At 42.3% G+C, this 27,094-nt stretch overlaps 1 protein-coding gene and 1 long non-coding RNA gene across 6 annotated transcripts in view; one reads left to right on the plus strand and one right to left on the minus strand.

The window, feature by feature from the left end:
* The window catches only part of ZNHIT6 (zinc finger HIT-type containing 6), a 112,907-nt gene that overhangs the window by 26,730 nt on the left and 59,083 nt on the right, over positions 1-27,094 (minus strand). The window contains exon 10 of one of the 3 annotated variants that reach the window (XR_002161022.3): positions 20,104-20,322. The exons of 1 other annotated variant lie outside the window; for it this stretch is intronic. Coding sequence is in view for 1 of the 2 variants with exons in the window: in XM_019837352.3 (XP_019692911.2) it covers positions 20,249-20,322 (74 nt within the window). In the remaining variant the exon portion in view is untranslated. Of the gene's footprint in view, positions 1-9,811; positions 20,323-27,094 lie in introns of those variants that run through there. One more of the 3 variants, XM_019837352.3, reaches the window with a different exon arrangement.
* On the plus strand, positions 61-12,537 carry LOC109502431. 3 transcript variants are annotated; one of them, XR_006584464.1, is made up of 5 exons: positions 69-813; positions 905-1,799; positions 2,179-2,384; positions 11,914-12,068; positions 12,404-12,537. It is a non-coding gene; the product is annotated as an uncharacterized LOC109502431 (long non-coding RNA). The 3 variants fall into 3 exon arrangements; XR_006584463.1 differs by having other exon boundaries at positions 70-813; positions 12,397-12,536; XR_006584465.1 differs by lacking the exons at positions 11,914-12,068; positions 12,404-12,537 and adding an exon at positions 3,133-4,632 and having other exon boundaries at positions 61-813; positions 2,179-2,895.

Below are 27,094 nucleotides of genomic sequence, written 5' to 3' on the forward strand. Positions count from 1 at the left end.
AAGTTATTTAAAAAAAAAAAAAAAAAAAAAAGCAAAAAACGAAATAACCCCCAAAACAAAACAAAAAAAACCCTTCACCAGTACACAGTTGAACCGAATCCCACGGTGAGAAATACAAACCTACACACGGTTCTTTCCTTTAAATTTTTTCTTCTCTTTCCTTTGTAATGCTCTTAGAACACAAACTGAGTTCCAATACTTGTGACTAAGAAGGGGCCCGATTCGGTGATCCTTGGGCCCTGGGCGTGGGCCTCCTGCGGGACAATGGCCACTGCCCAATGCGTGAGCGCCAGTCCCCGTCCAGAATCTCCCGCTGCTGCCCCTTGACCCACGCGGGGACCCTTGCGGAACCCAGAGTGGCTCTGGCGACCAGGCCAGGTCGTGTCCCCGCGACGCTCCCCGCAGGACAGCGTGTGACTGTGGGGAGGGGGCGGTTTCTGCCCTCCGGGGCCAGGGGAGGAGAGGTGGGCGGCCAGCCCTGCCATCCCCGCGCTCCCTCCGCACTCCCAGGGCGGTGCGTTCCATTCCATCCTCCGCCCGAGCCTCCTTGGGCACGTGAAATTCGCCCCATTTTACAAATGAAAGCCTCCACCCTCCCAGAAGACAGCAACTTGCCCTAAGTGACTGGCTGGAAAAGGAGAGCGGAGGGATTTGAACCCAGGACTTGTGTTTCCTTTTACTCTACCTCGCATGGCGCCTGGCTGCCAGGGTGCTGGGGATCCCATTGCCTGTGGTGACCTGTGTGGTTACTCCGCCCCGCTTGCGCCTCCAGGGGACCCGCTGGGTTTGGAGGCATCCACTGGAGTGATTCAGGTAAAGGCGGTCTGTCTGCCGTCCCTGCTTTCCCCTCGGATTCTCTCTTCTCCCCAGAGCCCTGGCTTTTTTTTTTTTTTTTTTTTTTAAGGCTTTCTAGGTCCTGACAAATGCAGACGCCACAGAGACGGAGACATCTCAAGCAACTAGTCAGGTGGGGTTGTGCCGTGATTTGCTCCTGTTCCTATAGGAGGTCCAGCACTCACTAGCTGAAGGGGGAAGGAATGCACCAGGTAAATGCCATTTTCCGGGTTGCACATTCAGGAACCAGAGAAGCTTGTTATGACCGGGTGCTAAAACCTGAAGAAATGTTCCTTGGCTGCTTCCTCACTGGACTCGTGCTGAAGTACCTGATGGTCTACTAAGGCGGTGGGTAGGAGGTTGAGGGATAGCCAAGTGGGGATAACAAGAACACCTGTCACTTCTGGAATACTTGGTAGGTGCTGGGTGCTCTGAGAAGCTCTTTATAACATTTCATCCTCACAGACCCAGGGGGCAGGTGTTATTATTCTGCTCTAACCCACGAGACATCCAAAGCTTTCAGAGGTAGTCTGTCCTTCCAAGATCCTGCAGTGGCAGAGCCAGGTTCTGCCCAGGGCTTCAGACTCCAGAGCCTGTGAGGAGTGACTTCCTCATAGAAGGGGTGGGGACCACTCACCGGAGATACCCAAATAAGTGCACCAGGAGAGACCAGGTTATACCTCAGACTCTCAGGCAGAACTTGAACCAGGTTTACGATAGGAAAAGGGTGGGAGGGGGGTGGATGAGGGTTGAGAGGAGAGGGAGTGGGAGTGTGTGGGGAGAGTGGGAACATCCCTGCTTCTTGTCCAAATCCAAAGAGAGGATCCAAGGTTCCAGTCAGGAAGGCTCTTTTTTTAATCAATTGTTTTTTGTTTTCAGAACTAAGGTGGAAATGACCCAGTGAGGAAGGAAAATGAGCACAGGCTGCCCTGGTCACACAATTAAAACATATATGCTGGCCAAAGGTACATCACTCCCCCACCCCTCCTTCCAGAGAGAGAAAGGCCCTTTCTGACCTGGAAGCCTATTAAAGCATTCCACTGGGGAATACTCTGACCCTTCTGAAGGCACACTGTGAGAACTTTGTTCTTTAGAATGTAGTCACACAAAGGGTTTTGTGCAAATACCGAGCTATTATTCTATAAATGCAAAGAAGCATTAGGGATGGGATGTGAACAAAAGCTGGACAGAGGGTGCACGCCCAGATGCTGTCTTGGCCAGGTTGCAATTTGAATGATCTAATGTTTTCTGGCTCCTTCTTGCTTTGCTTTTCCAATTTGGTTTGAATATTTGCATTACTGTATTATTTTCCCTGTACAATTGCTGTTGTCTGTACACAATTAGGTCATCTTCATAGCGGGGTGAGGAGACGCTGAGATGAACTACAGACGTGAGATGAACTATATAGCTGGTAGCTGGTTCCCCGCTGGGATGTGCATTCAGATCCCCATCCTTGTCGGTTCCAAAGACTCTACCTGCACCCAGGATCTGAAAGCTCTAATGTGGGTCATCCGACCAAGTGCAAAGAACCACAGCATCCCTTTGTAATGGTAAGCACATCCTGTTTCTATAATTTTCGGGTTGACTTGCTGATCTAATCATGCCATTCCTTGGGCCAAATCTAGCCCTGTATTGTAATATTCCAGACAAAAGAACAGACTATTTCCTGGTGGCCTGTGGCTTTTCTGGTATGTGGAGGGTTTGCTGAAGTTGACCCTGAACAAAGGAGAAGGAAAGGGAAGTAACAGGGTGAAGAGGAGGGGCAAACTGCCCCTATAGGTGAAGCTAGAAACGCATATAGATGTTCAAGCCAGTGTAGAGGGTGAACGTTGACCTAGGACTTTGAAGAGAGATAGAAAGGCAACCCCAGAGGAATGGAGGCTTATTTTGCAGATGAAAGCTGATTTGGGCCATGTTCACAAAGTGCTCTGCAATTCCTCACCAGTATAAAGTCTCACGGGTAGACATTCCACTAATTCAGCTTGCTCAGCTATCTGGAATTTGTGTTCCTTTGGGAAAGGCCAGTGCTACATTTTATGTTTGTGCTCCCTTTAAAATAAGGTTGGGCTAGGGGCGCCTGGGTAGCGCAGTCGGTTGAGCGTCCGACTTCAGCCAGGTCACGATCTCGCCGTCAGTGAGTTCGAGCCCTGCGTCGGGCTCTGGGCTGATGGCTCGGAGCCTGGAGCCTGTTTCTGATTCTGTGTCTCCCTCTCTCTCTGCCCCTCCCCTGTTCATGCTCTGTCTCTCTCTGTCCCAAAAATAAATAAACGTTAAAAAAAAAAATTTTTTTAAAATAAGGTTGGGCTAAACAAAAGGAAAGGACGGGCTGTGATTAAAGCCACTGGGGAAGCCCCCTGCTCTTAAAGTGCTTCATAATCAGACTTGACCGTACTTAGCTCACTGAGTGCCCCATTCTGGCAGGACCATCTCTCTGGCTCAGCCTTCTCATTGTTTCCTGCTTGCTTCCTCTCTCCACTCCCTAGATCTGAATCTATGACATTGACCTCGTTTCTCCTCTCTTCTTTCCTTTTTATCCAAATAACTCACACATCATTTATGTACTAGATATTTGATCACCTTCTGTGTCAGATATGTTCTAGATGCTGGATTTTATAACCAGCGATTGAGGACTCTCTGCTCTTACAGGGCCCAGTCTAAAGAGGAACACCGACGATAACGTGTGATGGGCAAGACCACTTCAAGCATTCAAGTGGCTGAATTGTGAGGCAGCTAAGACTCCAAGAGAGGGCATACCTTACATCTGGGCTCTCACAGATGGCTGATGACAGGATTAGAACTAGAGAGGTCATTTGAAGCCTGGCCTTCTGCCAGTACCTCCTTCCTGAGGCTGCCTAGAGGCCCACAGTCAGAGTCTTTTCTGGTTCTTTCTCATCCAGTTGCACATAGTTCATACTTACTCTTCTCCCAGGAGTAAGCTACTCCCATCTCAGAAAAGCTCACATTTATCACCTAAGCCAGATATCTGCCCTAACTCCAAGAACTGACGTGCTGATAAATTGAGCTGATAGATATAAAAGGGCTTTGAGAACAGTATGGCAATTCAATTCTAAGTACTGAAGCTACTATCAAAGTAATACATTAGTTCAATTAATAAATCAGTAAAGGGATTAATCACTAATCAATACTAGGTTCTGTGGGGGTGACGCTATCTTCATGTATATAGTATTGCCCTTTCCCTAAAGGAATCTATGACGAGTTGATGGTACAAAGTTAAAGAGAAAACTAAGTAGGCATTTGCAGAGTGCTTACCATGTGGTTTTCCTTACAGTATCTCAAATAATCCTCACAATAGTCTATGATATAGGCATTATTTTCTTCAGTGTATGGATGGAACGCCCTCCCTCAAATCCTGTCTGTTCAAGCACAATACAGCATAGGAGCTAAAAGCCCTGGATCAGGACTCAAACTGCTTGAATTCATATCCAGGCACTGCCAATTACTGGGGACATGACTCAAAATCTTTATGCTTCAGTTGTAAAATCGAGATGCTAAGAATAGCACGTATTTGATGATTTCTTGTAAGGATAATGTGACCATACATTTAAGTACTTGCCACAGTGCCTGGTCCAGAGAAAGCCTGAGATAAAAGTTAGGTATTATTATTATTATCCAGCTCCAACACGTTTTTATCTGCAGACTTTCCAGAACCCCCATTAGAATTGGTCTCTCTTACCTCTATATCCTCATATCACTGTGGGCATGCCTCTCAGCATATTTTTATGTGTACCTGGTTATTAGTGTCTGGCACAGAAAAACCAATAAAAATGTTGACGGTTGGATGAATGGATGTTTCTGTCTCCCAGAACTATATCACAGTTCATAGAAGGCAGAGTATTGTGTTTCTAGCTATAAGACAGAACATCTGGATATCGTAGATAAAATATAACAAATATACTTTTAGATGTACAAACTCTCATGCAAATTAGGGAGGTCCTCACAACACACACCACACACACACACACACACACACACACACACACACAACACGACTGGGATTCAAAGTGGTCAACTGCCACTGGATCTTTGCTGCTTTGGAAAGTCTATCTATCCAAGTGACTTTAAAGCTTGGTTTTGGGGGCTTTATGGGAGCCAGGAGACCAAAGTTAGTGTTCTCAAAAGAGGGAGTGTTGGGATAGAGAATTCTGCATACAAGTGAGACTCACAAAGGGACAGATATGAAATAAAAGGATAGATGAGAAAAAAGCCTGCCTATCTACAATGAAAAATGAGAAACTTCATCTGTCTTGGCCTGGACTCGTAAGATTTTATTTTATTTTTTTAAAACAATCCTTAAATTTTTTAAAATGTTTTATTTATTCTTGACAGAGAGAGAGAGAGACAGAGCATGAGCGAGGGAGGGGCAGAAAGAGAGTGGGACACAGAATCCGAAGCAGGCTCCAGGCTTTGAGCTGTCAGCACAGAGCCCGACGCGGGGCTTGAACCCACAAGTAGTGAGATCATGACCTGAGCTGAAGTCGGACGCTCAACTGACTGAGCCACCCAGGTGCCCCGAACTCGTAAGATTTTAAAACACAGTCTTTCCTTCACACAAGTGGAGGATATGAATTTAGACTATCTCCATGGTCAGGGAGACTTCAGCTGTAAAATTAGTTTAAATTGTCCCCAGGTTTGTAGCATACCAGGGTAACTGGCACAAACAGATCTTCTGTGGAGGGATAGTTCCAAAGGTTTCACAGGAGTCTAACAGATAAAGTCCTACTGAACATGAGATTACAATTAAAATGAGAAACCACACTAAAAGGCAGGCTACCATGAGTGAAAGCCAGTAGAAATCACAATGAACAGAATTAGACATTATATAACAGTTATCATATACCAAATATAAATTGATTAAACTGTTTAAAGCAATAGAAAGGGGAAACGAAGGAAGAATAAACACAATCTAAAAAGACCAGGGGTGGGGCGACTGGGTGGCTCAGTTAGGTGTCTGACTTCAGCTCAGGTCATGATCTCACGGTTTGTGAGTTCGAGCCCCGCATCGGATTCTGTGCTGACAGCTCAGGGCCTAGAGCCTGCTTCGGATTCTGTATCTCCCTCTCTCTGCCCCTCCCCTGCTTGTGCTCTGTCTCTCTCTCCCTCAGAAAGAAAATAAACATTAAAAAAAATTTTCTTTAAAGACCAGGGGCGCCTGGATGACTCAGTCGGTTAAGTGTCTGACTCTTGATTTTGGCTCAGGTCATGCTCTCACGGTTCATGGGATTGAGCCTCATGTTGCGTTCTGCACTGACAGCACAGAGCCTGCTTGGGATTCTCTCTCTCCCCCTCTCTCTGTCCCTCCCCTGCTTGTGCTCTCTCTCTCAAAATAAATAAACATTAAAAAAATAAAAACAAAAAAGCCAGGCAGAATTGCGAAAAACACTAGCTACTTCTGAAAATAAAATGTAACTATTAAAATTAGAAACAGTAAATGAGTACAAGTAGAATAGACACCGATAGAGAGAGAATTAGAGAACTGGAAGATAAATCTAAAGACATTACTCAGGCTACAGCAAAAAAAGAGAAGGCAAAGAAATGGGAAATGAGATGTTAAAGAGGTCAGGAATAAAAAAAAAAAAATAGAATCTGAGAAAGGCAGTATTTAGAGAAAATAGCTAAAATATTTCCAGAATTAAAGAAAAGAAGTAGGCTTGTTTAATCATTGAATCTAAGGCATCTGGCAAGTGTCTGGTATCTAGTACATGCCCAATACATGTTTGTTAAGTTGAACAGACACATGTCAGTTTTTATTTAAAAAATTCACCAGAGATACAGTTGTGAACAAAATAGACAAAATTCTTGTCTTTATTGACCTTGCATTCTGGATGAAGAAGACAAATAATAAATAAGTAAACAAATTAATACTTAAAATACTTTTTGATTATAAGAAGTGAGATGAAGGAAGTAAACATATCTATTTAATAAATATTTTGAGATTGGATTTCATCAAAGAAGCGAGACCTCAATGATAAGTCAAGTGAAAGAACACATCCTAAACAAAGTATATAGCAAGTGCAAAGGCTCTGAGTGAGGAATAATGTGGCATTTTCAAGGAAGAGAAAGAAGCCAGTGTGTCGGGATCAGTGAGTAACATGGAGAATGGTATGAGATGTAATCTGAGAGGAGGGCAGGAGAATGGGATTTTTTCCTTTTTTTCCCTGAGAGCAGCAGGAAGACACTGGAAGGTTTTAAGTGTAGGAGCAGTGTTGTCTGTCGCCTTGGCTACTGTGTGGTGTGGGAATGGAGTGTAGTGGGGGCAAGAATGGAAGCAAGGAGCCTACTTAGTGATTTCAGTTGTCCAGGCAAAAGATGACAGAAACTTGGACCAGGATGATGGCTGTGTGTATGGAGAAAAGTGGTTGGATTTAGCTATTTTTTGGAAGTAGAAACAGTGTATTTGAAGTGATGTTAAAGGTGAAGGAAAGAAAAGGAAGAATCAGGCAGGATTCCTATTTTTGGATTGAGCAACTAGGTGAAGAGTGGTGCCATTTTCCAAGATGGAGAAGAGTAGAAGAGTAACACTTGGGTGGGGGTGAGGTGGGAACACGAAGCAGGAGTTCTGTTTGGGGCATATTAAGCTTGAGATACCTATTACACCTCTAAGGAGACAGCTGTGTATGAGAATATGGAGTTCAGGAAAATGAGCCCCAAGCAAAGGACTGGTTGAATTTTGAGACATAGGTTTCCTTCAAGATCTTCCTATAACATAGGTTTGGACAGGGGTACACACTGGAGACTGACCACTTCCAGCTACAGACTCTGTGGGAATAGTCATTGTAGCTCCAGAGTTCAGGAGAATGTGCCTGCCCAGTGCCCAACCCAGAAGTAGAGCCTGGAGTGTTCCAGGCCCATCTAAACCAACTGCTTTTGGTAGGGGCTACAATTTTAAGCCAGTATGCTTTCTGAAAGATGCCAAAAGACTGAGTACAGAAAAGGCTCGGTGACAAACCCAGGCAGCTCTTGTGAGAGGGAAGGGTGGAAAAGTCATCATATAATCTGGCTCCCACCCACTCCCACCCACTAGCTCAGAGCATTGTATCTAAGAGATCCAAGGGAGTAGAGTCAAGACTATGATGCATCAGGAGGTACAAAGAAAAAGGAGATCCCAGCATGAGGTAATGACTGAAAAATGCCATAGCCCATTACATAAGCGAAAGTGAAACCTCTGAGGAACAAATAAACAAAGGGTATCATATTGATACAAAAATACAAGAAGCTCACTCTGTGGTTGCTGACACACATCATTGTGGAAACAAAACCATGTCCAAAGTGACTATGGTTCAACTTGGAACCACATGACAGGAGCTTTAGGAAGTTCCAAAATAATCAAGAATAACTTGAACAAAGTAGCATTCTTCCCCAGGCTTACGGTTTTGGGGGAAGGGACAAGCATCCCTCTGGAAAGGAGGGACAAGAATTCAAGGGGTCAAAGTGACTCAAGGTTCCACTTGAAAGAAGGAAACTACTGCAGCCTTGGAAGAGGACAGTAAGAGGAAGAGGAATGTCCATAAGCTGATGGACATTAGTCAGGATTCAGCTTTGAAGTTCACGAGACTATAGACTATACTTTTTTTCTCAGCCAACGTCCTCACTATGTATGTATATGTATGTATATGTATATATCTATACTCACTGAGAAATTTGTCTTTTTTCATTGCTCAGGAAAACCAAGACTATTACTTTAATTCTGTACCGGATCATGTGCACTGGCCATTAGGATCACTTTGCATTGGCCGCTAGGAAACTCAGAACCAAATCTGCACCCCACCCTTACTTATTAAGTACATAAATCATTAGGTAGCATGTAGCTTGTGTGGCAGCCTCACTCCTGGCTCAATCTTGATTCTATATCCTTATTTTTCTTTCATTCCCCATTTTCTGATTAAAAAAAAAATAATGTATTTCACATACAATGTGTTTTGGAATAAAGTACAATACAAATAAATAAACTTTCTGCCCAAACAAGGCAGCATGAAAAGCAGGCACCTGGTGGTATTATGACATCTCAGTGAGCCAAAGAGGTTCTAATTACTGTCTGTTAGACACTCACGTCAGAATCATTAAGTTCATTAGATAGACAGGAATCTTGCTTCAGCCATAAACAAGATGACAAATTAAACGTTCACGAACAAAAGAAGGAGGTATTCAAGGCAAGAAGGGCAGCGCCAATAAAAACAATCAAATGCGCAATTCCAATTCCTGTAGGGGTTGATTTCCACCCAGCCCAGGGTAAGGCCAGGAGCTCCTCTGGCCTGCCTGGGTGGTTCTCCTACAGAAACTTGGCTGTATCCTGGGTATGGTTGGTCCCTCAGCTTCTACCTACTAGGATCGACCACACTCTTGTCTAGACAAGTGGGTCAAAATCTCTGGAAAGGTTATTTTGCTTGGTTTCTGATTTTTTTTTTTTTTTTTTTACATTTTAGTAGCTTTTAATCATTTTTTGTTCTTTTAAATTGCCAAAGTTACCCAACTTTAAGTTATAAAAGTAATGCAAAGGGCAATGAACATTCAGGTAACACCAAAGATGTGAAATATAAAATCAAACTTCCCTTTCTCTCCCTCCTATTCCATTGCTTCTCTCCCCCAGTTCACCAAGGATAACTGCCAGTAACTGTTCAGTATGGACACTTTTGGATCTTTTCTATGCACATTCAGACATATTTACATATATATATATATACACACACATACACTCATAAAGTCTATGTATAGCTTTATGTTTTTTAAAAGCATTTTTAAATTCACATTATTCTGTAACTTGTTTTTTGCAATCACTAAAATATTTGGGTTCTACTTCTATTACCTACCTACCTACCACATTCTTTGTATAATGGCTTCTGAATGAATCATGAAATCCTAGTACAAATACACCATCATATATTCAGCCAATTAAGGGACATTTAGGTTGTTTCTAATATTTTGATAGTACACATTAATGTCATAGTAAACAGTCTTATACTTGTATACTTTTGCTTTTTTTTTTTTTTTTCCTAAGAGGAGAACTGCTGGGTCAAGGATATGTACGTGTTAAATATTGATAGGCAATGCCAAATTATCTTCCAGAAAGAAAGACCAATCTGTGCTTCCTGCAACTATGAAAGAGTGCCCTTTGTTCACATTCTCATCAACAATGGATATTGCCAGTTTTTTAAATTTTGGCAGAACTGATTAACAAGAGCTTGATACCTATTTTGATTTGTGTTTGGTCAGTAGTGAGGCTGATCATCATTTTTAGTCTTTCCTTTTACTATGGCTATAATAAAAGACAAAGTTGAAGGTGTGGTTTTTGGTTTATTTCTTTTAGATAGAGATAACCAATCAAAACAGTGATATTTTGAGCTACTGATCCCTGCAAAGATCCACATATGAATGTTCCACGTTTCCATGTTAGGAAAGTCGGTCATAATTAAACTCCCAAGGTCAAATTGGACCAGATGTTTATTCTGGGATTCATGTAATGGCTTTGGCCAAAAGCATTAAAAAATGTCAGAACTGTATTCTGATAATGTTCCCTTGTACCACCATTATCACAATGTTACATGTAACAGAAACAACTCTGTTCAAGTTAGGGAAAAATAAATTTATTAGACAACTATTGGGAGCCCACCACTGAGCTAATTAACGGATGACTGGGCCCCAGGAATACCATAGTGGTTTCGTAGCTAGCCTGGTATGGCTGGGAGGACACCTCCATACAGCCAATGTTTCAAATTTCTTGATCTCTGTGCTCAAGAGACTAATTCTAGGGAGAAAGGATCTTATTGGCTTGACTTGGGCCTCAAGGGAGGAAAGCCTCTTCATTATAGTCCCAACAGACTGAATCTAACAGGAAAGAGATCCTTCTTCAAAAGGAAACTGTAGTACTGTAAGGAAGTGAAATGGATGCTAGTCAGCTGAAAACCAAACAAACAAAACTATCCCCTACACTAAACTTTACAATTGCCGTTTCTTCCCTTCACCTTGTAAATCTGCCCAGTCCCCACGGTCACTGCAGATAATCTGACAGACAGTATGCTCCTCACATCCAAAAGGGGAGCCCTTGGAGCAGAATAAAGGAGACCATCCTATTCCTCATACTTTGTGCAATGCTTGTTCAAGAACTTTCCCTTTTTCCAGCCCTGGGATTAAAATATTTAAGTCTTAGAATAAGAACAATTATCCTGAGAGGTTTTAATATTGATCTATCATTCTCCCTTCTCCCTGGGTTATCCTTAAATATATACAAATTCTGTTTACTCATTTATTCATCCAGCAATCACTATTTATAGAGAGCAACCTTTTGTTAGACATTGTTCTACGTGCTGAGGGAACAGTAATGAAATGGAAAGACACGGTCTCTGTCCTGGTAACCGATGAGGGCAAGAGTAAGCAAGGTTGGAACGTGGACTCTGGGCTTTATCTGAAAAGCAACAGAAAGTTACTCAAAGGTTTTGGGCAGGCAAGAAACATCAGATTACATTTTAGACACACCGTTCTGAATGGTATGTAGAGAGAATGGGCTGCAAGTGTTAAGACCAGAAGTCAAGACCACAGACAGAGGACCAAGGAAGCAGCTAGAAAAGAAAAAGCAATAGCCTGGACTAGTTTGGTGGCCAAAGAGATAAAGAGATATGGACAGAATAAGTAAAGAGATATTTAGGAGGTAGAATGAACAGGATTAGGTGATTGAAGGGTTCTAAGAAAGGAAAGAGACAAAGATAACTCTTGTATTTCTGGTATGAGCAACTGGATGACTGATGATGACAATGGATAACCCAGGAGGAGGTGGCTGGAGGCAGGTGGAGAAAAGGACAAATTAGCTGTGGGTCACACTGAGTACATGTGTGATTCTCATGGCAAGTTAGCTGTCTGGTTTGCAGCTCAGTAGATTCAGAATATGGAGTTACTGGTGGGCATTAAGTCAAGGAGTTAGAAGACGCTGCCCAAGGAGAGGGGGTAAATTAAACAGAGAGGGTCACCAACATTGAACTCATAGTTTAAATAAAGAAACCCTGGAGTATGCTGATTCAATTGTAACTTCTGTGTCCTGTGGAGGACCACATCAATTCTTTTCTGTTGCAGTTTATTCTACTGTGTGACAACAGCCACCTCCTTCATTTGAGGAGATTAATAACTTAGGCAACACTCCTGGTAGACCTGTTGGCTCAGCTCAGTTCCAGCTTGTTTGGAGAGAGAAGTGTTCCTCATCATGCCATATCCTCACACAGATTGTCCAGGTAAGTAGCCCACCTTTGGTTCAAGGGCTTACAGATTTCCAGGGCCAACGGACCCAAGGCTATACAGGCTATGGGTTGGTGGTGGTGGGATGGTGGGGTCCACCCTTGAGGACAGCCCAGCCCTGACTAGGCCCCGCCCTGCTACTCTTTTCTTTGGTCCTCACGGCAGATTTGAGGATTGAATTCCTTCCACACAGTGTGGTCCCAGTTACCCCTCTCCTACCTCCCTTCCTCACTCCAGTGAGGGCTGGGCTATCCAGTCACTGGATATGGAAAAACTGTGCATTCCACCAGATCCTTTGTGTTTGTGTTTCTGTTTCCGTCTGAGGTACCAGCAAGACAAGAAGAGAAAAATACACAGGAGCACATTAGGCGGAGCTGGGATTCTGCTACACATTCAGATGACAGGTCACCTATAGACAGATGATTCAGGGATCAACCTGGAGTTTTTAATACAACCAAGAAGAGACTCAGAAAGCTGGGAATATGGGCAAAAGATCATCTTGAAAACCACATACAGTTGTGGTAAATAAATGCACAATTTAAAAAACGCATTTACAAAAATATAGGGGTCTCCAGTCTAGCCCTCGTTAATCCAAGGAATTGCTTGAACCTTGTTGGCCTAGCCTATGATCCCAGCTCTGACCGCTGTTGCCCATGAAGGCCTCAGTGAATTCCTCTTGGAGCCTCCAGACTTCCTTGGCTGGTAACTTGTTCCTCTTGGGACAGTTTCGCCTGAGTTGAGCGGCCTGGCCCCCAGCTGTGTGCCGGCCCTCTCTCCGGTAAGAGGAAACGCTTTCAGTTGAGTCCATTAACACAAACATTCAAAAGCAAACATTAAAAAGCCACAGATCGTGTTCACATAAATAAAATAGGATTGAGGAAAGCTTCACCCCAAGAAACCAAAGGGGTGTTTAAAAAACTGCCCTTGCCTTCCAAGTAGGCAGGCAGCAAAGCCACAGCAATTCCAAAGGCTTGTGTGCTTGGTAGAGCTGGGTGGCTGAGGCCACAGACCTTTGAAGAGGAAATGCCATCCCTGGGACAGGCAGGCAGCCAGCCCCTGAGTCCTGAAAGTACCAGAGAAAAGCAGAAAGCAGTGAAGGGGAAGGAGAGGCACAGTGAAGAGGTAAAAAAGGGGAGGGAACAGAGCGAATAAATGGGGAGATTCTTCCCACTAGGGTCCCCACGCCCAGACCAAAGAGCCACTACACAGAGCAATTCACTGTGCCCCAGAGACGAAGCCGGGGCACGGACAGTCCTGAGCGGCGGGCACAACCCAGGGTGACTAAGGCTTTGAGGAGGGGAGTGTGTCGTCGCTGAGGGGTGGAGAGGGGTGGTGGTGTCTGGGCTGAGAGATGCCTTTGCTTTGAAAGCTTCAGAGGAAATTAACTTTACAAGGTACCTCCCTGTCTCCCAGAGTTATTAAAAGGAGGGAGCAAAGAAGAAATGGAAAAATGGTAATACCTCAGGAAGGGCTATGTGATCCTAACAGAAGGAAATGAGAGGAAGATTAAGTGACGAATGTGCAACCTCCCCTTTGGGGAGGAAGAGCTCTGAATGTGACCTTGTGCAAATGGAAAAGAAACACAATAATGTGGCAAAGGGAAAACCGTGCATGCGCGTGAACACACACACACACACACACACACACACACACACACCAGCTTTGAATATCGAGAGATAAATGACTAATTAAATACTGTAAAACCTCCAAGTAAAAAACTGTTAGTACCCTTGTCTCAAGAAGGCAGCACTGAATGCTACAGGAATGGCAGCGAGTGGGGGAGTTGGCGTAAATCAAGGGGGTCACGAGAAGGTATAAATCTGGGAGCCTTTGCCAGTCTTAACAGTGGGGCCAATAGATGGAAAGCAGGCGCTGACTGCTCTTTTGTTGTTGCTGAAGGAAAATAACCCACTACACATCTAAAAACTCTTAAAAAAAAAAAAAACAAGGAAGCCAACTGAAGCCATCTATTTCACAGGGTAGGAAGCCAGGTGTTTTCCTGCATGTTAAAAAACTGGGATTTAAATTTTTAAAACCCTCCTGCCTGACAATAATCCTCAGATCAGATGAGGCCACCCTCGCCCAACTCTGGTAAGCCCCATCAGTGTTTGAAAGCACAATCCTTAGACGCTTGTGCCTGCCCAGACACATGCATCCAGCAACTTCTTTACATTCAAAACTGCATTCAGGTAGGATGGCAAATCGCAGGTTGAAAAAAACAAACAAAAAAAACCCCCACATTAGGGGAGACACAACCCATCCACTGTTCCTATTCTGTCTCTGTATTCCTAAGTCCTTTAGTCCCTCAAAGGCCCTTAGAATGGCAACTCTAGAAGGACTTTGATACTTCTGGAGAGGACACTCAGAGTGGCCTCCTAATGGAGGAGTCACTCCTGTGCCTTCCAGATAGCACTATGTTTAGCCCGCCGTGAAGCAAACAGCTCCAGCTGGTTTCTGCTGGCTCCTTCATCAAAGCTGCTCCCCAAACCTCTCAACGCTCCCAAAACAGGAAGCCCTAAGAAGGTTAGGAATTTTCTTTACCAAACTAATAGAGTATCCTGATTGAAGTACCTCAGGACAGAAACTGACCAAACCAAAGCATTCGTGGTCATGATGGACAGCTCCTTTCTTCATGGAGAAAATAATTTTTATTTTCAATTTCTTCTAATTATTTTGTGTGTATCAACAGATTTAGAAACAAGCATAGCCACAGTACTGAATGTTTATCATGTGCCAGATGCTATATATGTGTTATTTTGTATAGTTCTGATAAGCCTGAGATGGGTACCATATTGTTTCCTTGTTAATTGAGGCTCAAAGAGGCTGTATAGCTTGTGAGAGGATATACAACTAGTACACAGAGTCAGGGTTTGAAATGAGTTCTTTTGAAATCCCAAACCAGTTCCTTTAATCAGTATACTAGATTGGCTCCTAGGGCCAAAACTAGGTTTATTTCTGCAGCAGGGAAATAAAGGAAACAAGGAAACAAGGAAAAAACTCCATGTTGAGACCTTTGACTAGTGTAACTCAATGTCCTGTTTCTGATATTGACCAGCAGGGACATTAGGTAGACAAGGCTGGGCCACTATATTTAAAAAGTTGAATAATCTAAATAATCTTTGTTATTCATTCATTTATGTTAAATCCATTAATGTTTACAGTCTACATCAATCTCTTGGATATTAGATTCTATAAGTTCATAATTTTATTCATTTGCTACATTTTTATGTATCCTGAAACTACTTTTGGTAAGTGTCAAGGGAAGCCCTCATGTTCTAGTATTCTGTTTTTTAATAAATTGCTGATAGAATCAAGATAAAAACATCAATAGACTGGAATGAAAAGGTATAAGAATAAATTATAGGTCGTGAACTAAGTAAGGTTCAGTTAGTCAGCCTGTTGACTGCAGAATGATGGTTAAAAAAAAAAAAAGATGGATGCTGTCACTCAATGGTCAACCATGGGATGTGGTAATCTCAGGCTGCCTTAATAGAAACATAAGGTCCAGAACAAAGGTGGGATAACTCTGATGTAGTCTACACTGCATACATAGTAAGTCATGTTCTAGACACACAGGTTTAATAACAACAAAGACATTTGAGTGTTAAATCAAAACAAAAATGATGAGAAAATAATTGAGTGATTCAAAACCACATTCCATGAAGTGTGTGTGTAGTGTGTGTGTGTGTGTGTGTGTGTGTGTGTGTGTTGAGGGAGAAGTGGAGTGGGGGCAGAGTAACTGACTTGAACATTTGAACATAAGGAGTGGATTCAGGGGAAAGAACTGGAACCAAATGGAAAGAAATTTCAAGGGGCTGATCGTGGCTCAGTATAAGGGAGAATTTTCTCTCAGAACTGCCAAAACGGAATGTGCTGCCTCCAATGGTGATAAGCTTCCCATCCATGGGGGTATTCAAATAGAGGCTGAATGACCACTTGTGAGAGATGGTGTGGAGGGAATTCAGACATCGGAGGTGGGCAAGGCTGGGGAAGCGACTCCATGATCTCCAGGATCCCTCTCAATTATAAGATTCCACACTTAATATCTCTCACCCTTCATTCACCATCTGGGCAATCCCTAAAAAAGCCATTAATCTCTCAAAGCTTCAATTTCCCCTTCAGTAAAAGCGTTACATAAAACCTGTGAAATCACAAGTTTGATGTGAAAATGCTATTTATATTTTACTAGGATTCACATTATCATTATATTTATGAAAATAAAAATATTCATGAGTCAACTAAAAGTCACCTTGCTTACCCCCTAAGGCATCTTGGAAGGCCTTGGATTGATCTCTCTCTAATCCTTTTGGGTGTCAGATCCCCAGATTCTGTGGTTCTGCAGACTTCAGTCACACATTGGAGGTGACTACAGGGGAGAGTGGTTTGGAAAAGATGTCCAGCTGTTTCAAAAAGATGTCAAGCACATTTGAACTTCCTCACATTCTATCACTTGGGAAACTTTTGTTACTGTGGCAGTTGCAAATGAGAGGAAAGCACTCCAGAAGGAGTGCAGAAATGACAGGTAAATGTTAGTAGGATCATTCTTCAGTTCTGCTTCTAGCTTGATTCTCAGGCTGGCTCCCCTTGTGGACCATGGATACAGCCGTTCTAAAGCGCACATGCCATAAGTTAGCCCAGTGAGGAAGAGAGATTGAGTTCTAGCATTCCTAGTACAAATCCAGGGGCTCATCCTGAGATGGACTGACATGCCCATTCCTGAGCCAATTACTTTGGCTGAGAGGGTGGAATGGGGAGGAGTATCAATCCCAGCCAAACCATACAGCTGAGAGTGAGGAAAAGAAGCTCTTGAAGGAAATGTGGGGTATTGGGTAGAAGGACTAAGCAGTTTTGGACAGTGCAACCTCTGGCCACCTAACATCATCCCACAGCTTCCACACCTACAGGCCACATTCCCTTCCCGAAGGGAGATAATATAAAATCTCATCCAGTTACTAAAGCTAGATCCAAGTCCAATATTTATGTCAATGTACAAATCATGTTAAGTACCTCTTCATGGTTCAGTGATCTGTGGGTAAATAATAAGCCTAACCACACCCAATATATAATAGAAGAGAGAAAACAGAACTCCAATAAAAATTCCAAATTGCAAAGCAGAGAATGTAAAACATCCAGTGGCCATCAGTCCTCATAACATATTATAATCTTTTGGGACAGAAATGGCAAAGACTCCCTATATCTTGCAGTGAAGTGAAGGTCAGGGTTGCCTTAATTTCATTCTCCAAGAAGATCTCCCTTGTCCATTATTTCTGTAAGAGAACCTCTTTAGAGGACCACACAGCTTTAGCAGCCACTGCTGGCTGGTGTAACACTGGAGTGTGTATGTGGTGGGGGATGGGGTTCTGAGGACTGATTTAGGGATTGGGCAACTGATTTTGTCATTGGGGATTTCTCTGATACAAATCTTCATGGGTTTAGTTGGCTCCCATCTGTGTGTTTTTGGTTGTGATGGTTAATTTTATGTGTCAACTTGACTGGGCCATGAGTGCCCAGATATTTGGGCAAACATTATTCTAGATGTTTCTGTAAGGGTATTTTTGGATGAAATTAACATTTAAATTAGAAGACTGAGTAAAGCAGATAGCTCTCCCAATGTGGGTGGGTCTCAGCCAAACAGATGAAGGCCAGAGCGGAACAAAAATCCTCTAAGATTTTCCCTTCCTTAACCACCTTTGAACTGGAACATTCCTTCAGACTTGAACAGAAACATCAGTTCTCCTGGGTTTCTAGCTTGCTGTCTCACCTTGCAGATCTGGAATTGCCAGACTCCATAATCACAAGAGCCAATTCCTTATAATAAGTTTACTTCTCTCTCTACATATCTATATATCTATATATCTATATATCTATATCTATATCTATATCTATATCTATATCTATATCTATATCTATATCTATATCTAGATATACCCTTTTGGTTCTGTTTCTCTATAGAACACTGATTAATATACTGGTCAATTCCATGGGTTAGTAATAAAAGTAGAGATCTAGTTGATTAATAGCGTTTCATTTACAGCACAGGTGTGGGATGACTGTAATTATTGGTTTCTGCTTCCACACTGGCCTCTGTTTGGGGGCAATACAAAGCAATGATCTGGAGAGGGGAGGAACAGTTACGTTCCTTTGTCAGAAGGCAACACACCAGCTGCATCTTTTCAAAAGGCATAGCTATCCCTTTGGACAGGGTGGAAGGCTTTAACAAGAGGATTCTAGAAGAGGCTTGGGAGATCACACTTATTCCAGGTCCTAATCTTTCTTTATCGCACTTTTCCTCCTTGTTTTGATCAAACTAACTTAACTGTAGGAAGGAATCTGGCTTTTCCATTTAGTCAAGAATCCAAACTACTGAGCTCCATATACTTGGTCTGCCCATCACAAGCAGAAAGGATTTCTTATAGCAAAGAATTTCATTCTTTCTTGATTTTCAGAGGCATTTGTTTCAAAGTAAATCTCTTTCTTGTAAGATTTACAAAGCTTCAACCTAGAGTCAGTGCATCCTACAGCCTGAACTTTTTGTTCAAGTCCCTTAATGCTACAGCCCAGGAAGACATATGGACTGAGGGTCCCGATAGACATTAGACAACTATTACAGTCCCACAAAGAGTTGCCAATGGCCAACTACAGAAAAGACTTCAATACCCTTCAATACCCAATGTCCTGCAATACCCATTTAATTCTCCTCCTTAGTAAAAAGATCCACAATTTTTAGTTAGTCACATCGCCACTCAGAGTAAATACTTTCTTCCATTTCCTTGTAACTAGGTGTGGCCACATGGCCAAGTTCTACAAATAGGATGTCACAGAAGTGCTGTGTGCAACTGCTATAAAATATCTTTAAAGGGGAAGTTAAGATTATTTTTCTTTTATGGATCAATGTAGTCCTTACACTGTAGCCTAGGATAGAGGTTCTCCTGTCTTGATTCAGCCAATTCCATAATCAAGGGCCTATAACTTGCCACACTTCATTTCCTAGTTTCAAATTCTGATATAGTTGACAGAAAACCCAACTTACAAATACTTGAATAAGGAAACAGAAAAGGAATGTATTGGCTAATGCATCTGACCACTCCACAGGGATAGATGGCTTGGCTTCAGGCTGGCTCTCCTTACGGAAGCAGAACAGGCTAACCCACTTTTAGCCTTACATTTTTACAGCCCGGGAGAGTCCATGCCCGGCCTGTTCTGTAGCTCCCTCAGATTGCACCAGCTTAGGCCACCTGCACAGTTGGAACCAAACATGCGATCGCACTCTGATCTCTTCAGGCTGATGAAAACCCACCCAGGAGCTAGGGCTGGGTTTAATCCCATCCAAACCAGATGGCTGAGAACAAAGGGGAGCTGGTAGTTTCCAAGAAGAACTCAAGGTATGGTTACCAGAAAGAAGTGGGGGGTGCACGTTGGGGAGCAAACAACAGATTTTCACTATACCTTTTAATATAATCCATACTTGTACCATCACTTGGCCTAAGCTTTCTAGATTCATTACTGCTCTTTGGAGGAAGACAAAATGGGACTACTGGAGATTACAGATGATAATGAAGTACTTTTGTGTGGGCTCAATTATAGAATTTCAAAGCAAGTACTTTTTGATCTGTGAAAGGAACTAAGAAAGAACTTGCTTGCCCTCTCACTCCTAAGGGGCACCTGAGTTTGGTAGGAAAAAGAAATCTGATTGCTTAGGGGAAAAAAAAAAAAAAACAAACCAAACCTCACAACTGCTCCTCTTTCCACTTAGGAAAGTGAGAAAAGAACATCTGGATCCTGTTCTCCCTTCGACTATCCATACACAGGTCAGCCACAAACAGTGGCTTCCTTCTTGCAGAGTCCCATTAATTAATTAGCTGGAAGACTGGATGCCCGCTCTCGCTTGGCTTTCCTCACCACCCCAAGTTTTCCATTTCCAATGCTTAGAAGTTTTGTTTGTGAGGGTCCAAATGTGGCAGGAACTATTTACAGGCTCCTAAGCTGCAGTAGCTGCGGAGGCCAAAGATGTTGGCTGAACAACCGACCAACCTTTCCAGGGAGAGATCTGAAGCAGAGAATGTGAAAAAACACCTTCCAATCTGTCAGGAACATGGAAAAAGTTGCTGTCTCTTCTGTGTTGGCGGGGACCCTGAAGCACAGCATCACAGCATCTGGTCAACCAACCACCGAAACTTCAAAACAGAGATTGGACTCTACTGTTTTTCTTTAGGAACACAGAGCAGCAGTCAGGAGCAGGACCACAGGGCTCTGGGAAAAATGAGAAGTTACTGGGCTTTGGAGACCATCTTCACCACAGATTCATACCATATGGGCTTAACCTAGAATCGACTGTTTGAGGGGCCAACAGAAATCATGATACCAAGAGGTGGTGTGACAGTCTCTTCTCACAGTAAAAACAACTTAGAGTGCTTAGCAGAAACCTGGGAGAAGGGACATTTTTCTGCAGTAAAAAGCAAAACCACCACTTGATAGTCCCTGCATTATCTACCTCCGGGAGGTAAGAAATTTCCCTTTTAAAAATCACATGGTTTAATGTACTTCCCTCTCCTTGGTTATATGGTTGAGAGCATGGAAAGTGGCTTTAGTTCTATGGAATTAAGAGTTAACACGAAAAAACAAAACAAAACAAAATAATTAAAATGCACATTTCCCTGTTTACAAGGCCTTTCATTTGCTGCTCTGGTCTGTTCACGGATTTCCTCCAACCATCCCATTTCCACTTCTGAAGCCAATTCCCAACAGGTCCCGAAATTATACTTCCTCTGTGGTTGTCCTGACTCCCCAAGTCTATCCTGTCCAGAGGCAAGCCTCAACAGCTCTCAGCTGGGAGTCACCTGCACGCCCAGCACATGCTCCCCCTGCAACCTGACATAAAGTCAATGTGATAATCATTGACAGTTGCCTTTGCGTCCTTACATCCTTTCCCCGTGGGCCCCTTACCCAGGTAGTCCTGGGGAGCCACGTTCTCTGAGGTCTGCTGCAACTGCTTTGAGCAGCGCTCAAAGGAGTAGCGTACAATTCACAATGGACAGTAGAACAGACTTGATACCCAGACCCTGGAATCCACTGAAAGAAACCGGCATTAGCATGAACCGCTGGTTTGAAACAAACTGAAACGATTGAAGTTTTTATGCCCAAACCAGCAAAATATGTGAGTAACATGGATGAAATACCCAAGAGGAATTAAACACACGGGGAGAAACTTAGCCTGCTGTCCATCATTGAGGAGAAAAACCTCCAAGAAAAGCAGTTTCACAAACTGTAAAGAAACTGTCCTTTTCCAAAAAATGTTAAAAGTAGTCTGATCACGCAGACGGAGCCCATGGAGGCTATGTGGCCTAAAAGTTAAGAATGTGACCTCTGAAGCCCACCTGGCCCCGGTCTGAATCCTTGTTTACCTATTTCCTCTTCATGTGACTAATGTGTTTGGATCTGTTTCTTGCTCATATCATACGAAAGGGGGAAGATGGTAACGCACCTAATTGACTCTAGAGCCCACACTTTAACATCTCTGAACTCTTTAGTCTTAAAATAGCTTTTGGCCAGGCCACAGTCACAATGCAGTTGTCACTGCCTGTGCAAATGTGGACTTGGTGGCTGTTTCTGGTGGCACAAATGGACAACTGCAGCCTTTCAATATTTTGGTTCATAAATCATTGTCCTGATTGTCGTGAAGCTTCAGGATGCCTTACTCAGTTAATTTCACTTATGTTTATCTTTTTATATGAGCATAGAATGATATAAAAATTTATCTCAATACCACATTACATCAATTCTACATTATTGTTTCATATTTCACCATCTCAAGTCAGGATGTGTCACACAGTTAATAAAGCTGTTTTTCGTTCTTGGTGGTATACAAAATAGTGTGTCGTACAAATTGATGGAGTCTTAGATTTGTTGAAATCAAATGCCTAAAAGAGCTCTTTATGTAAGTATAAACATTCTAAATTGAGTTCTTTAAAAAGCACTAGGTCATTAATTTAATTGGCAGCATTTTTTTTTCTTTCTTAAAGTTACATAAAATGTACATCTTACCATTAATGCATTTTAGATTCAAAGAAACACAGCAGTTACCTATTTCAGGATTGTGAGGATTCAATGTTAACAGTTATGTTTACAATAGTGCCTTGCTCATGCTAAATTCTAGGTTTTTAGCTCTTAATATTTATCATCCTATCAGTCAGGGTTTTTGCTGTAGATTGAAAGAGATCAATCTATAAAAATTAAAAATTTTTATAAAATTTTCAACCTAGAGTGCTTTCCTATTCCTCCTACCTCATCTCAATGCCCAATCTTTTTTTTTTTTTAATACGTATTTTTTTAAATGTTTACTTTGAGAGAGAGAGAGAAAGCACAAGCAGGACAGGGGGAGAGGCAGAGGCAGAGGCAGAGGGGGAGGGGAGGGGGAGGGGAAGGGGGAGGGAGAATCCCAAGCAGGCTCCACACCCAAGCAGGCTCCACACTGTCTGCACAGAGCCCGATTGGGGCTCGAACTCACAAACTATGAGATCATGACCTGAGCTGAAATGAAGAGTCCCAAGCTTAACTAACTGAGCACCCAGGTGCCCCTCAATGCCCAGTCTTTATTGAGGGCTTACTTCATGACTGAAACTGTGCTTATGTTCTCACGCAATAATCAACCACAGGCTTGGCCTTTAAGACTAGAAGAATTTCAGCAATAATTAAATAGAAAGATAATCCCAGGTGCAGAGAGCAATCAAGTGAAGGAAACTATCCAAGCTCTATCATTTCTCATTTAACAATTTGACCTAAGAATAAGCTTTAACCTCTGAGTCTTGGGTTTTCCATCTGTAAAATGGATTTACAGTAAATCCCATCAGCAATGCTATCAACACGACCACTTCCATTCTCCACCTAGCCTCTGTTCAAAAGTGGCCATGTGGGCTCAAATTCTTAACTCTTGGTGAAGAATAGGAGAAGGAAGGTGAAGCTGGGGAAGAAATTCAGGCTGTTTCAGAAGTGGGGAAGCAGAGGGCAGGTTAATCTCACATAAGGTTGCTGAAACAGGCACTGACTACCTAGATTTTTGGACTCATTCTGTTATCCTAGAAGGACAAGTCAGATACAGGACTGACTCAGAACTGTCTCATTGACATTTTAGCCTGAGTGGACATCTGCCACCACATGGTGCCAAACTACAGAATGGACTTGGGACTCCAAAGTTAGACAGTAGTGGGCGCCTGGGTGGCTCAGTCGGCTGAGTGTCCGACTTCGGCTCAGGTCATCATCTCACAGTTCATGAGTTTGAGCCCCGCATCGGGCTCTGTGCTGACAGCTCAGAGCCTGGAGCCTGCTTCCGATTCTGTGTCTCCCTCTCTCTCTGCCCCTAACCCACTCGCATTCTGTCTTTGTCTCTCTCAAAAATAAACAAACATTAAAAAAAAAAAAAAAAGACAGTAGGAATTCCTGGACAGCTAGGTATACTAGCTCACCTGTCATTTCTTTCAGCCTGCAATAATGCAAACCCATGTCATGTTACGGAATTTTTTGTGCCCCCACTAAGAGCAGGGCTTTACTGTCACATCTACTTCACTGGACTGTTGGGAGAAATCTTAAATGCTGATCCAAGCACTTTAAGTGCTTGGAATAATGCTTGATATTTTGTAAGCTATTGATACATGTTAGCTATTACTCTTATTATTAATAGGATATTAAAAACATTTAATAACTGGGGCATTGGGTGGCTCAGGTCATGATCTCATGGTTCGTGAGTCCAAGCCCCGTGTCAGGCTCTGCGCTGACAGTGTGGAGCCACCTTCAGATTTTCTCTTGTCTGCTCCTCCCCCATTCATGCTCTTTCTCTCAAAAAAAAAAAAAAAACAAAAAAAAAACAAACAAACAAAAAAAAACCAGCCCCCCCAAAACAAAAAAAAAACCCACCCCAAACATTTAATAACCAGTATGGCATTAGCATCAGCCAATAAAGAGACACATACAGTGTGATCATAACTAGGACTTCCACATGCGGGGATCACAGCTATGACTCCTTAAGCTAGATCTCAAAGAATAGGTAGAATACATTCTTGTAGAGACAATGAGCAAAAAGGCAGGCACATCGGGGTGGGGAAAAACCTGGGATGTCCATACAGATATCTTCTATGTTGTTTTGTGTGACCGAGGCAAAGGGCGAAAAAGAAAGGGGAGAAAGGATGGAAAAAAGGAAGGAAGGAAGAGAGAGACAGAGAAGGCTATAAAATCAGGAGGTTGGGGCCAAGTCATAAAGGGTAAGGATTCCGGTACTTGATTCAGCAAGAAAAGAAAACTGGCAAGAGATTTGTGTGCAAAGACCAAAGGATACATTTGGTTATGAAGTTCAAAATGAGTGCAGTCCACCACACTCCAGTATGGGAAATGTTTACATTATAGTTCATTTAAAGAACATATGCACACATACTTTAGATAGCTTTCACTGACCAAAGTTGAAAGAAAATACTTTGTAGTGAAGTAAGATCCCCAAAAGTTTATTTTAGGGCCTATTTTTAAATTTGTTTTAATGTTTATTCATTTTTGAGAGACAGAACACGAGTGGGGGAGTGGCAGAGAGGGAGACACAGAAACCAAAACAGACTCCAGGCTCCGAACTGTCAGCACAGAGTCCAACACAAGGCTTGAACCCATGAACCATGAGTTCATGACCTGAGCCAAGTCAGATGCTTAACTAACTGAGCCACCCAGGTGCCCTAAGGGCCTATTTTTTTTTAAGTAGTATTCATTTTTTGAAGTATTTTCCTCCCGTTCAACTCTAATTTCAATATCAAAATTTCTCAAATGTTGACAACACTGGAAGTTGCCAAATCTGTGATGGCAACGGACTGGTGCTATGTGCATGTGATCAAACCAGCAGCAACATAACGTCAAACACAAACGGAAAGTATTTTTTCAACGCCTAACATGGCAACTGAAAGCAGCAATGGCATCAAGCAGGAATTAAAATCTCTAGTTAAAGCCAATGAGGGTTTGCAGGTTAGTTTTGAAATTTACTCATGTTATTTCAAATCAGAAACCTCTTGCTATTTAACTCAAATAGGGTACAATGGACCTCTGCTAGTTTTGGATTCTCAGGAACTGTCTTTCCTCTCCTGCTCCCTTTCTCCTTTTTCTGATAATTTCCCCTTCCTTTGGGGTAACTCCTCTCCTCATCAGCTAAGGGATGGAATGTAACCCAATGTGGGCAAAATCAAAGTTCTTTCCCAAATTTTACATAACTCACTGCCGTGCTTTGGTTATGATGATGTAAGCCAAAACTGCCCATGGGTGCTGTCTACCATTCTCTCCTCCCTCCCCAAAGAGAAAGTCTGCCTGAAAGAGAAAACCAACCCAGGAAAAAACAAATCAGAGCTAAGTATGGGAGATGGAAGGATGGCTTCTTAGGGTGTTTAGACCAAGTCATGCCTGGACTTCCGTGTATATGAGCCAATAAGTTGCCATTCATGCTTACACTAGCTTGTGTTTCTGTTACTTGACACTGAAAGACGACTGGTTAAAAAATCAAAGTGTACAAGATCCACTTGAAAATAAATTTTAATATAGTAGTGTATGATTAAATAAAAGCAGACTGGGTATCTTTACTTAAAATTTAATGACTAATATGAAATCAGGTAGAACACACTGTATACGTCAACCAAATTAAACCAAACGTATAAAGGAAATTGTTGGCATTAGTTACGCCTTTAACATTTTATTATACACCGTGAAACCTGAATAGCACTACTTGCTACAGGGAAACAAATTGGCTCAACTACACTTTGGAATCTTTAATATCTATTATAGTAACTTTCTTTAATTCCTATTTATAATATGAACAGGTGCAAGCTTTGTTTACTGTAATTTATGGCTATTAATCCCATATACAATAATTAGCAATTATGAAAGGCCTACCTTGCCTTTGAAATCATTGTTTAAAAAATAAAGAAGGCCAGGTGAAGCTTTTCTACTTTTAAAATGTGATTTGTGAACAAAATGCAGGATGTTGAACTTAACATGGGTCAGGGAGTTTGTTTATTCATCCAAATTTGTCAAGAATCCAAACGGAGAGGCCCTCTAAAAAAAGAAATTAAGTCTTAATACTATGAACTTCTAGGGCTCTCAGTGAATTATTCCAACTTCACCCCCTCTAAGCAGCTGCCGTGGTTATTCACTAACACATGTTTGTTGTAAATCCTGTGGGAATAAATATGTATATTAATCAAATGAATGGATACTTATATTTACGGGAACTACACTAAATTCTTTCCTAAGAAACAGTCTATAATTGAAAAATCTAATAGAATTCTAGACTATAGAAATGGCAAGCATGAATTACATCATGTAGATTTTTTCCCCCCTTTCAATTTCTTCCTGGGCAGGGGGGAGAAGTACCCTGGACAGGGGATAAATCCTTCGGTTGTCCAGTTTTCAATTTAAATTCTAGAAGAGATGGAATTCAATACTTTTCTTGGAAATGAGACTATGTCATCACAGATTTCACTGTCAGGAAATTGCTCTCCATCCGGATATTCAGATCACACATTCCTGTTGTGTACTTTATCCTACTTATCCCAGCAACAATTCTGTGATGCATTTGATTGAATTCATCCTGTTTCTTCTTCTTCTTCTTTTTTAATACTTGAAATGTTTATTTATTTTGAGAGAGAGAGAGAGAGAGAGAGAGAGAGAGAGAGTGAGTGTGTGTGTGTGTGTGTGTGTGTGTGTGTGTGTGTGTGTAAGAGAAGGGACAGAGAGAGAGGAGTAAGAGAATCCCAAGCAGGCTCCATGCTATCAGCGCAGAGCCCCACGTGAGGCTCAATCCCACGAACTGTCAGATCATGACCTGAGCCAAAACCAAGAGTCAGATGTTTAACTGACTGAGCACCCCCAGTTCATCCTATTTCTTGCCTCTTTAGAGAAAACAAATTTCACTTACAGATTAAATATGAGTCCTGTGAAATCCCATTTAGTTGTCTCCCCAGAAATAGTGTGAAAAACAATTCTACACAAACCTTTCACTGCACAGGAG

Source organism: Felis catus, chromosome C1, assembly GCF_018350175.1.
Source record: "Felis catus isolate Fca126 chromosome C1, F.catus_Fca126_mat1.0, whole genome shotgun sequence".
Classification (NCBI taxonomy): Eukaryota; Metazoa; Chordata; class Mammalia; order Carnivora; family Felidae; genus Felis; species Felis catus.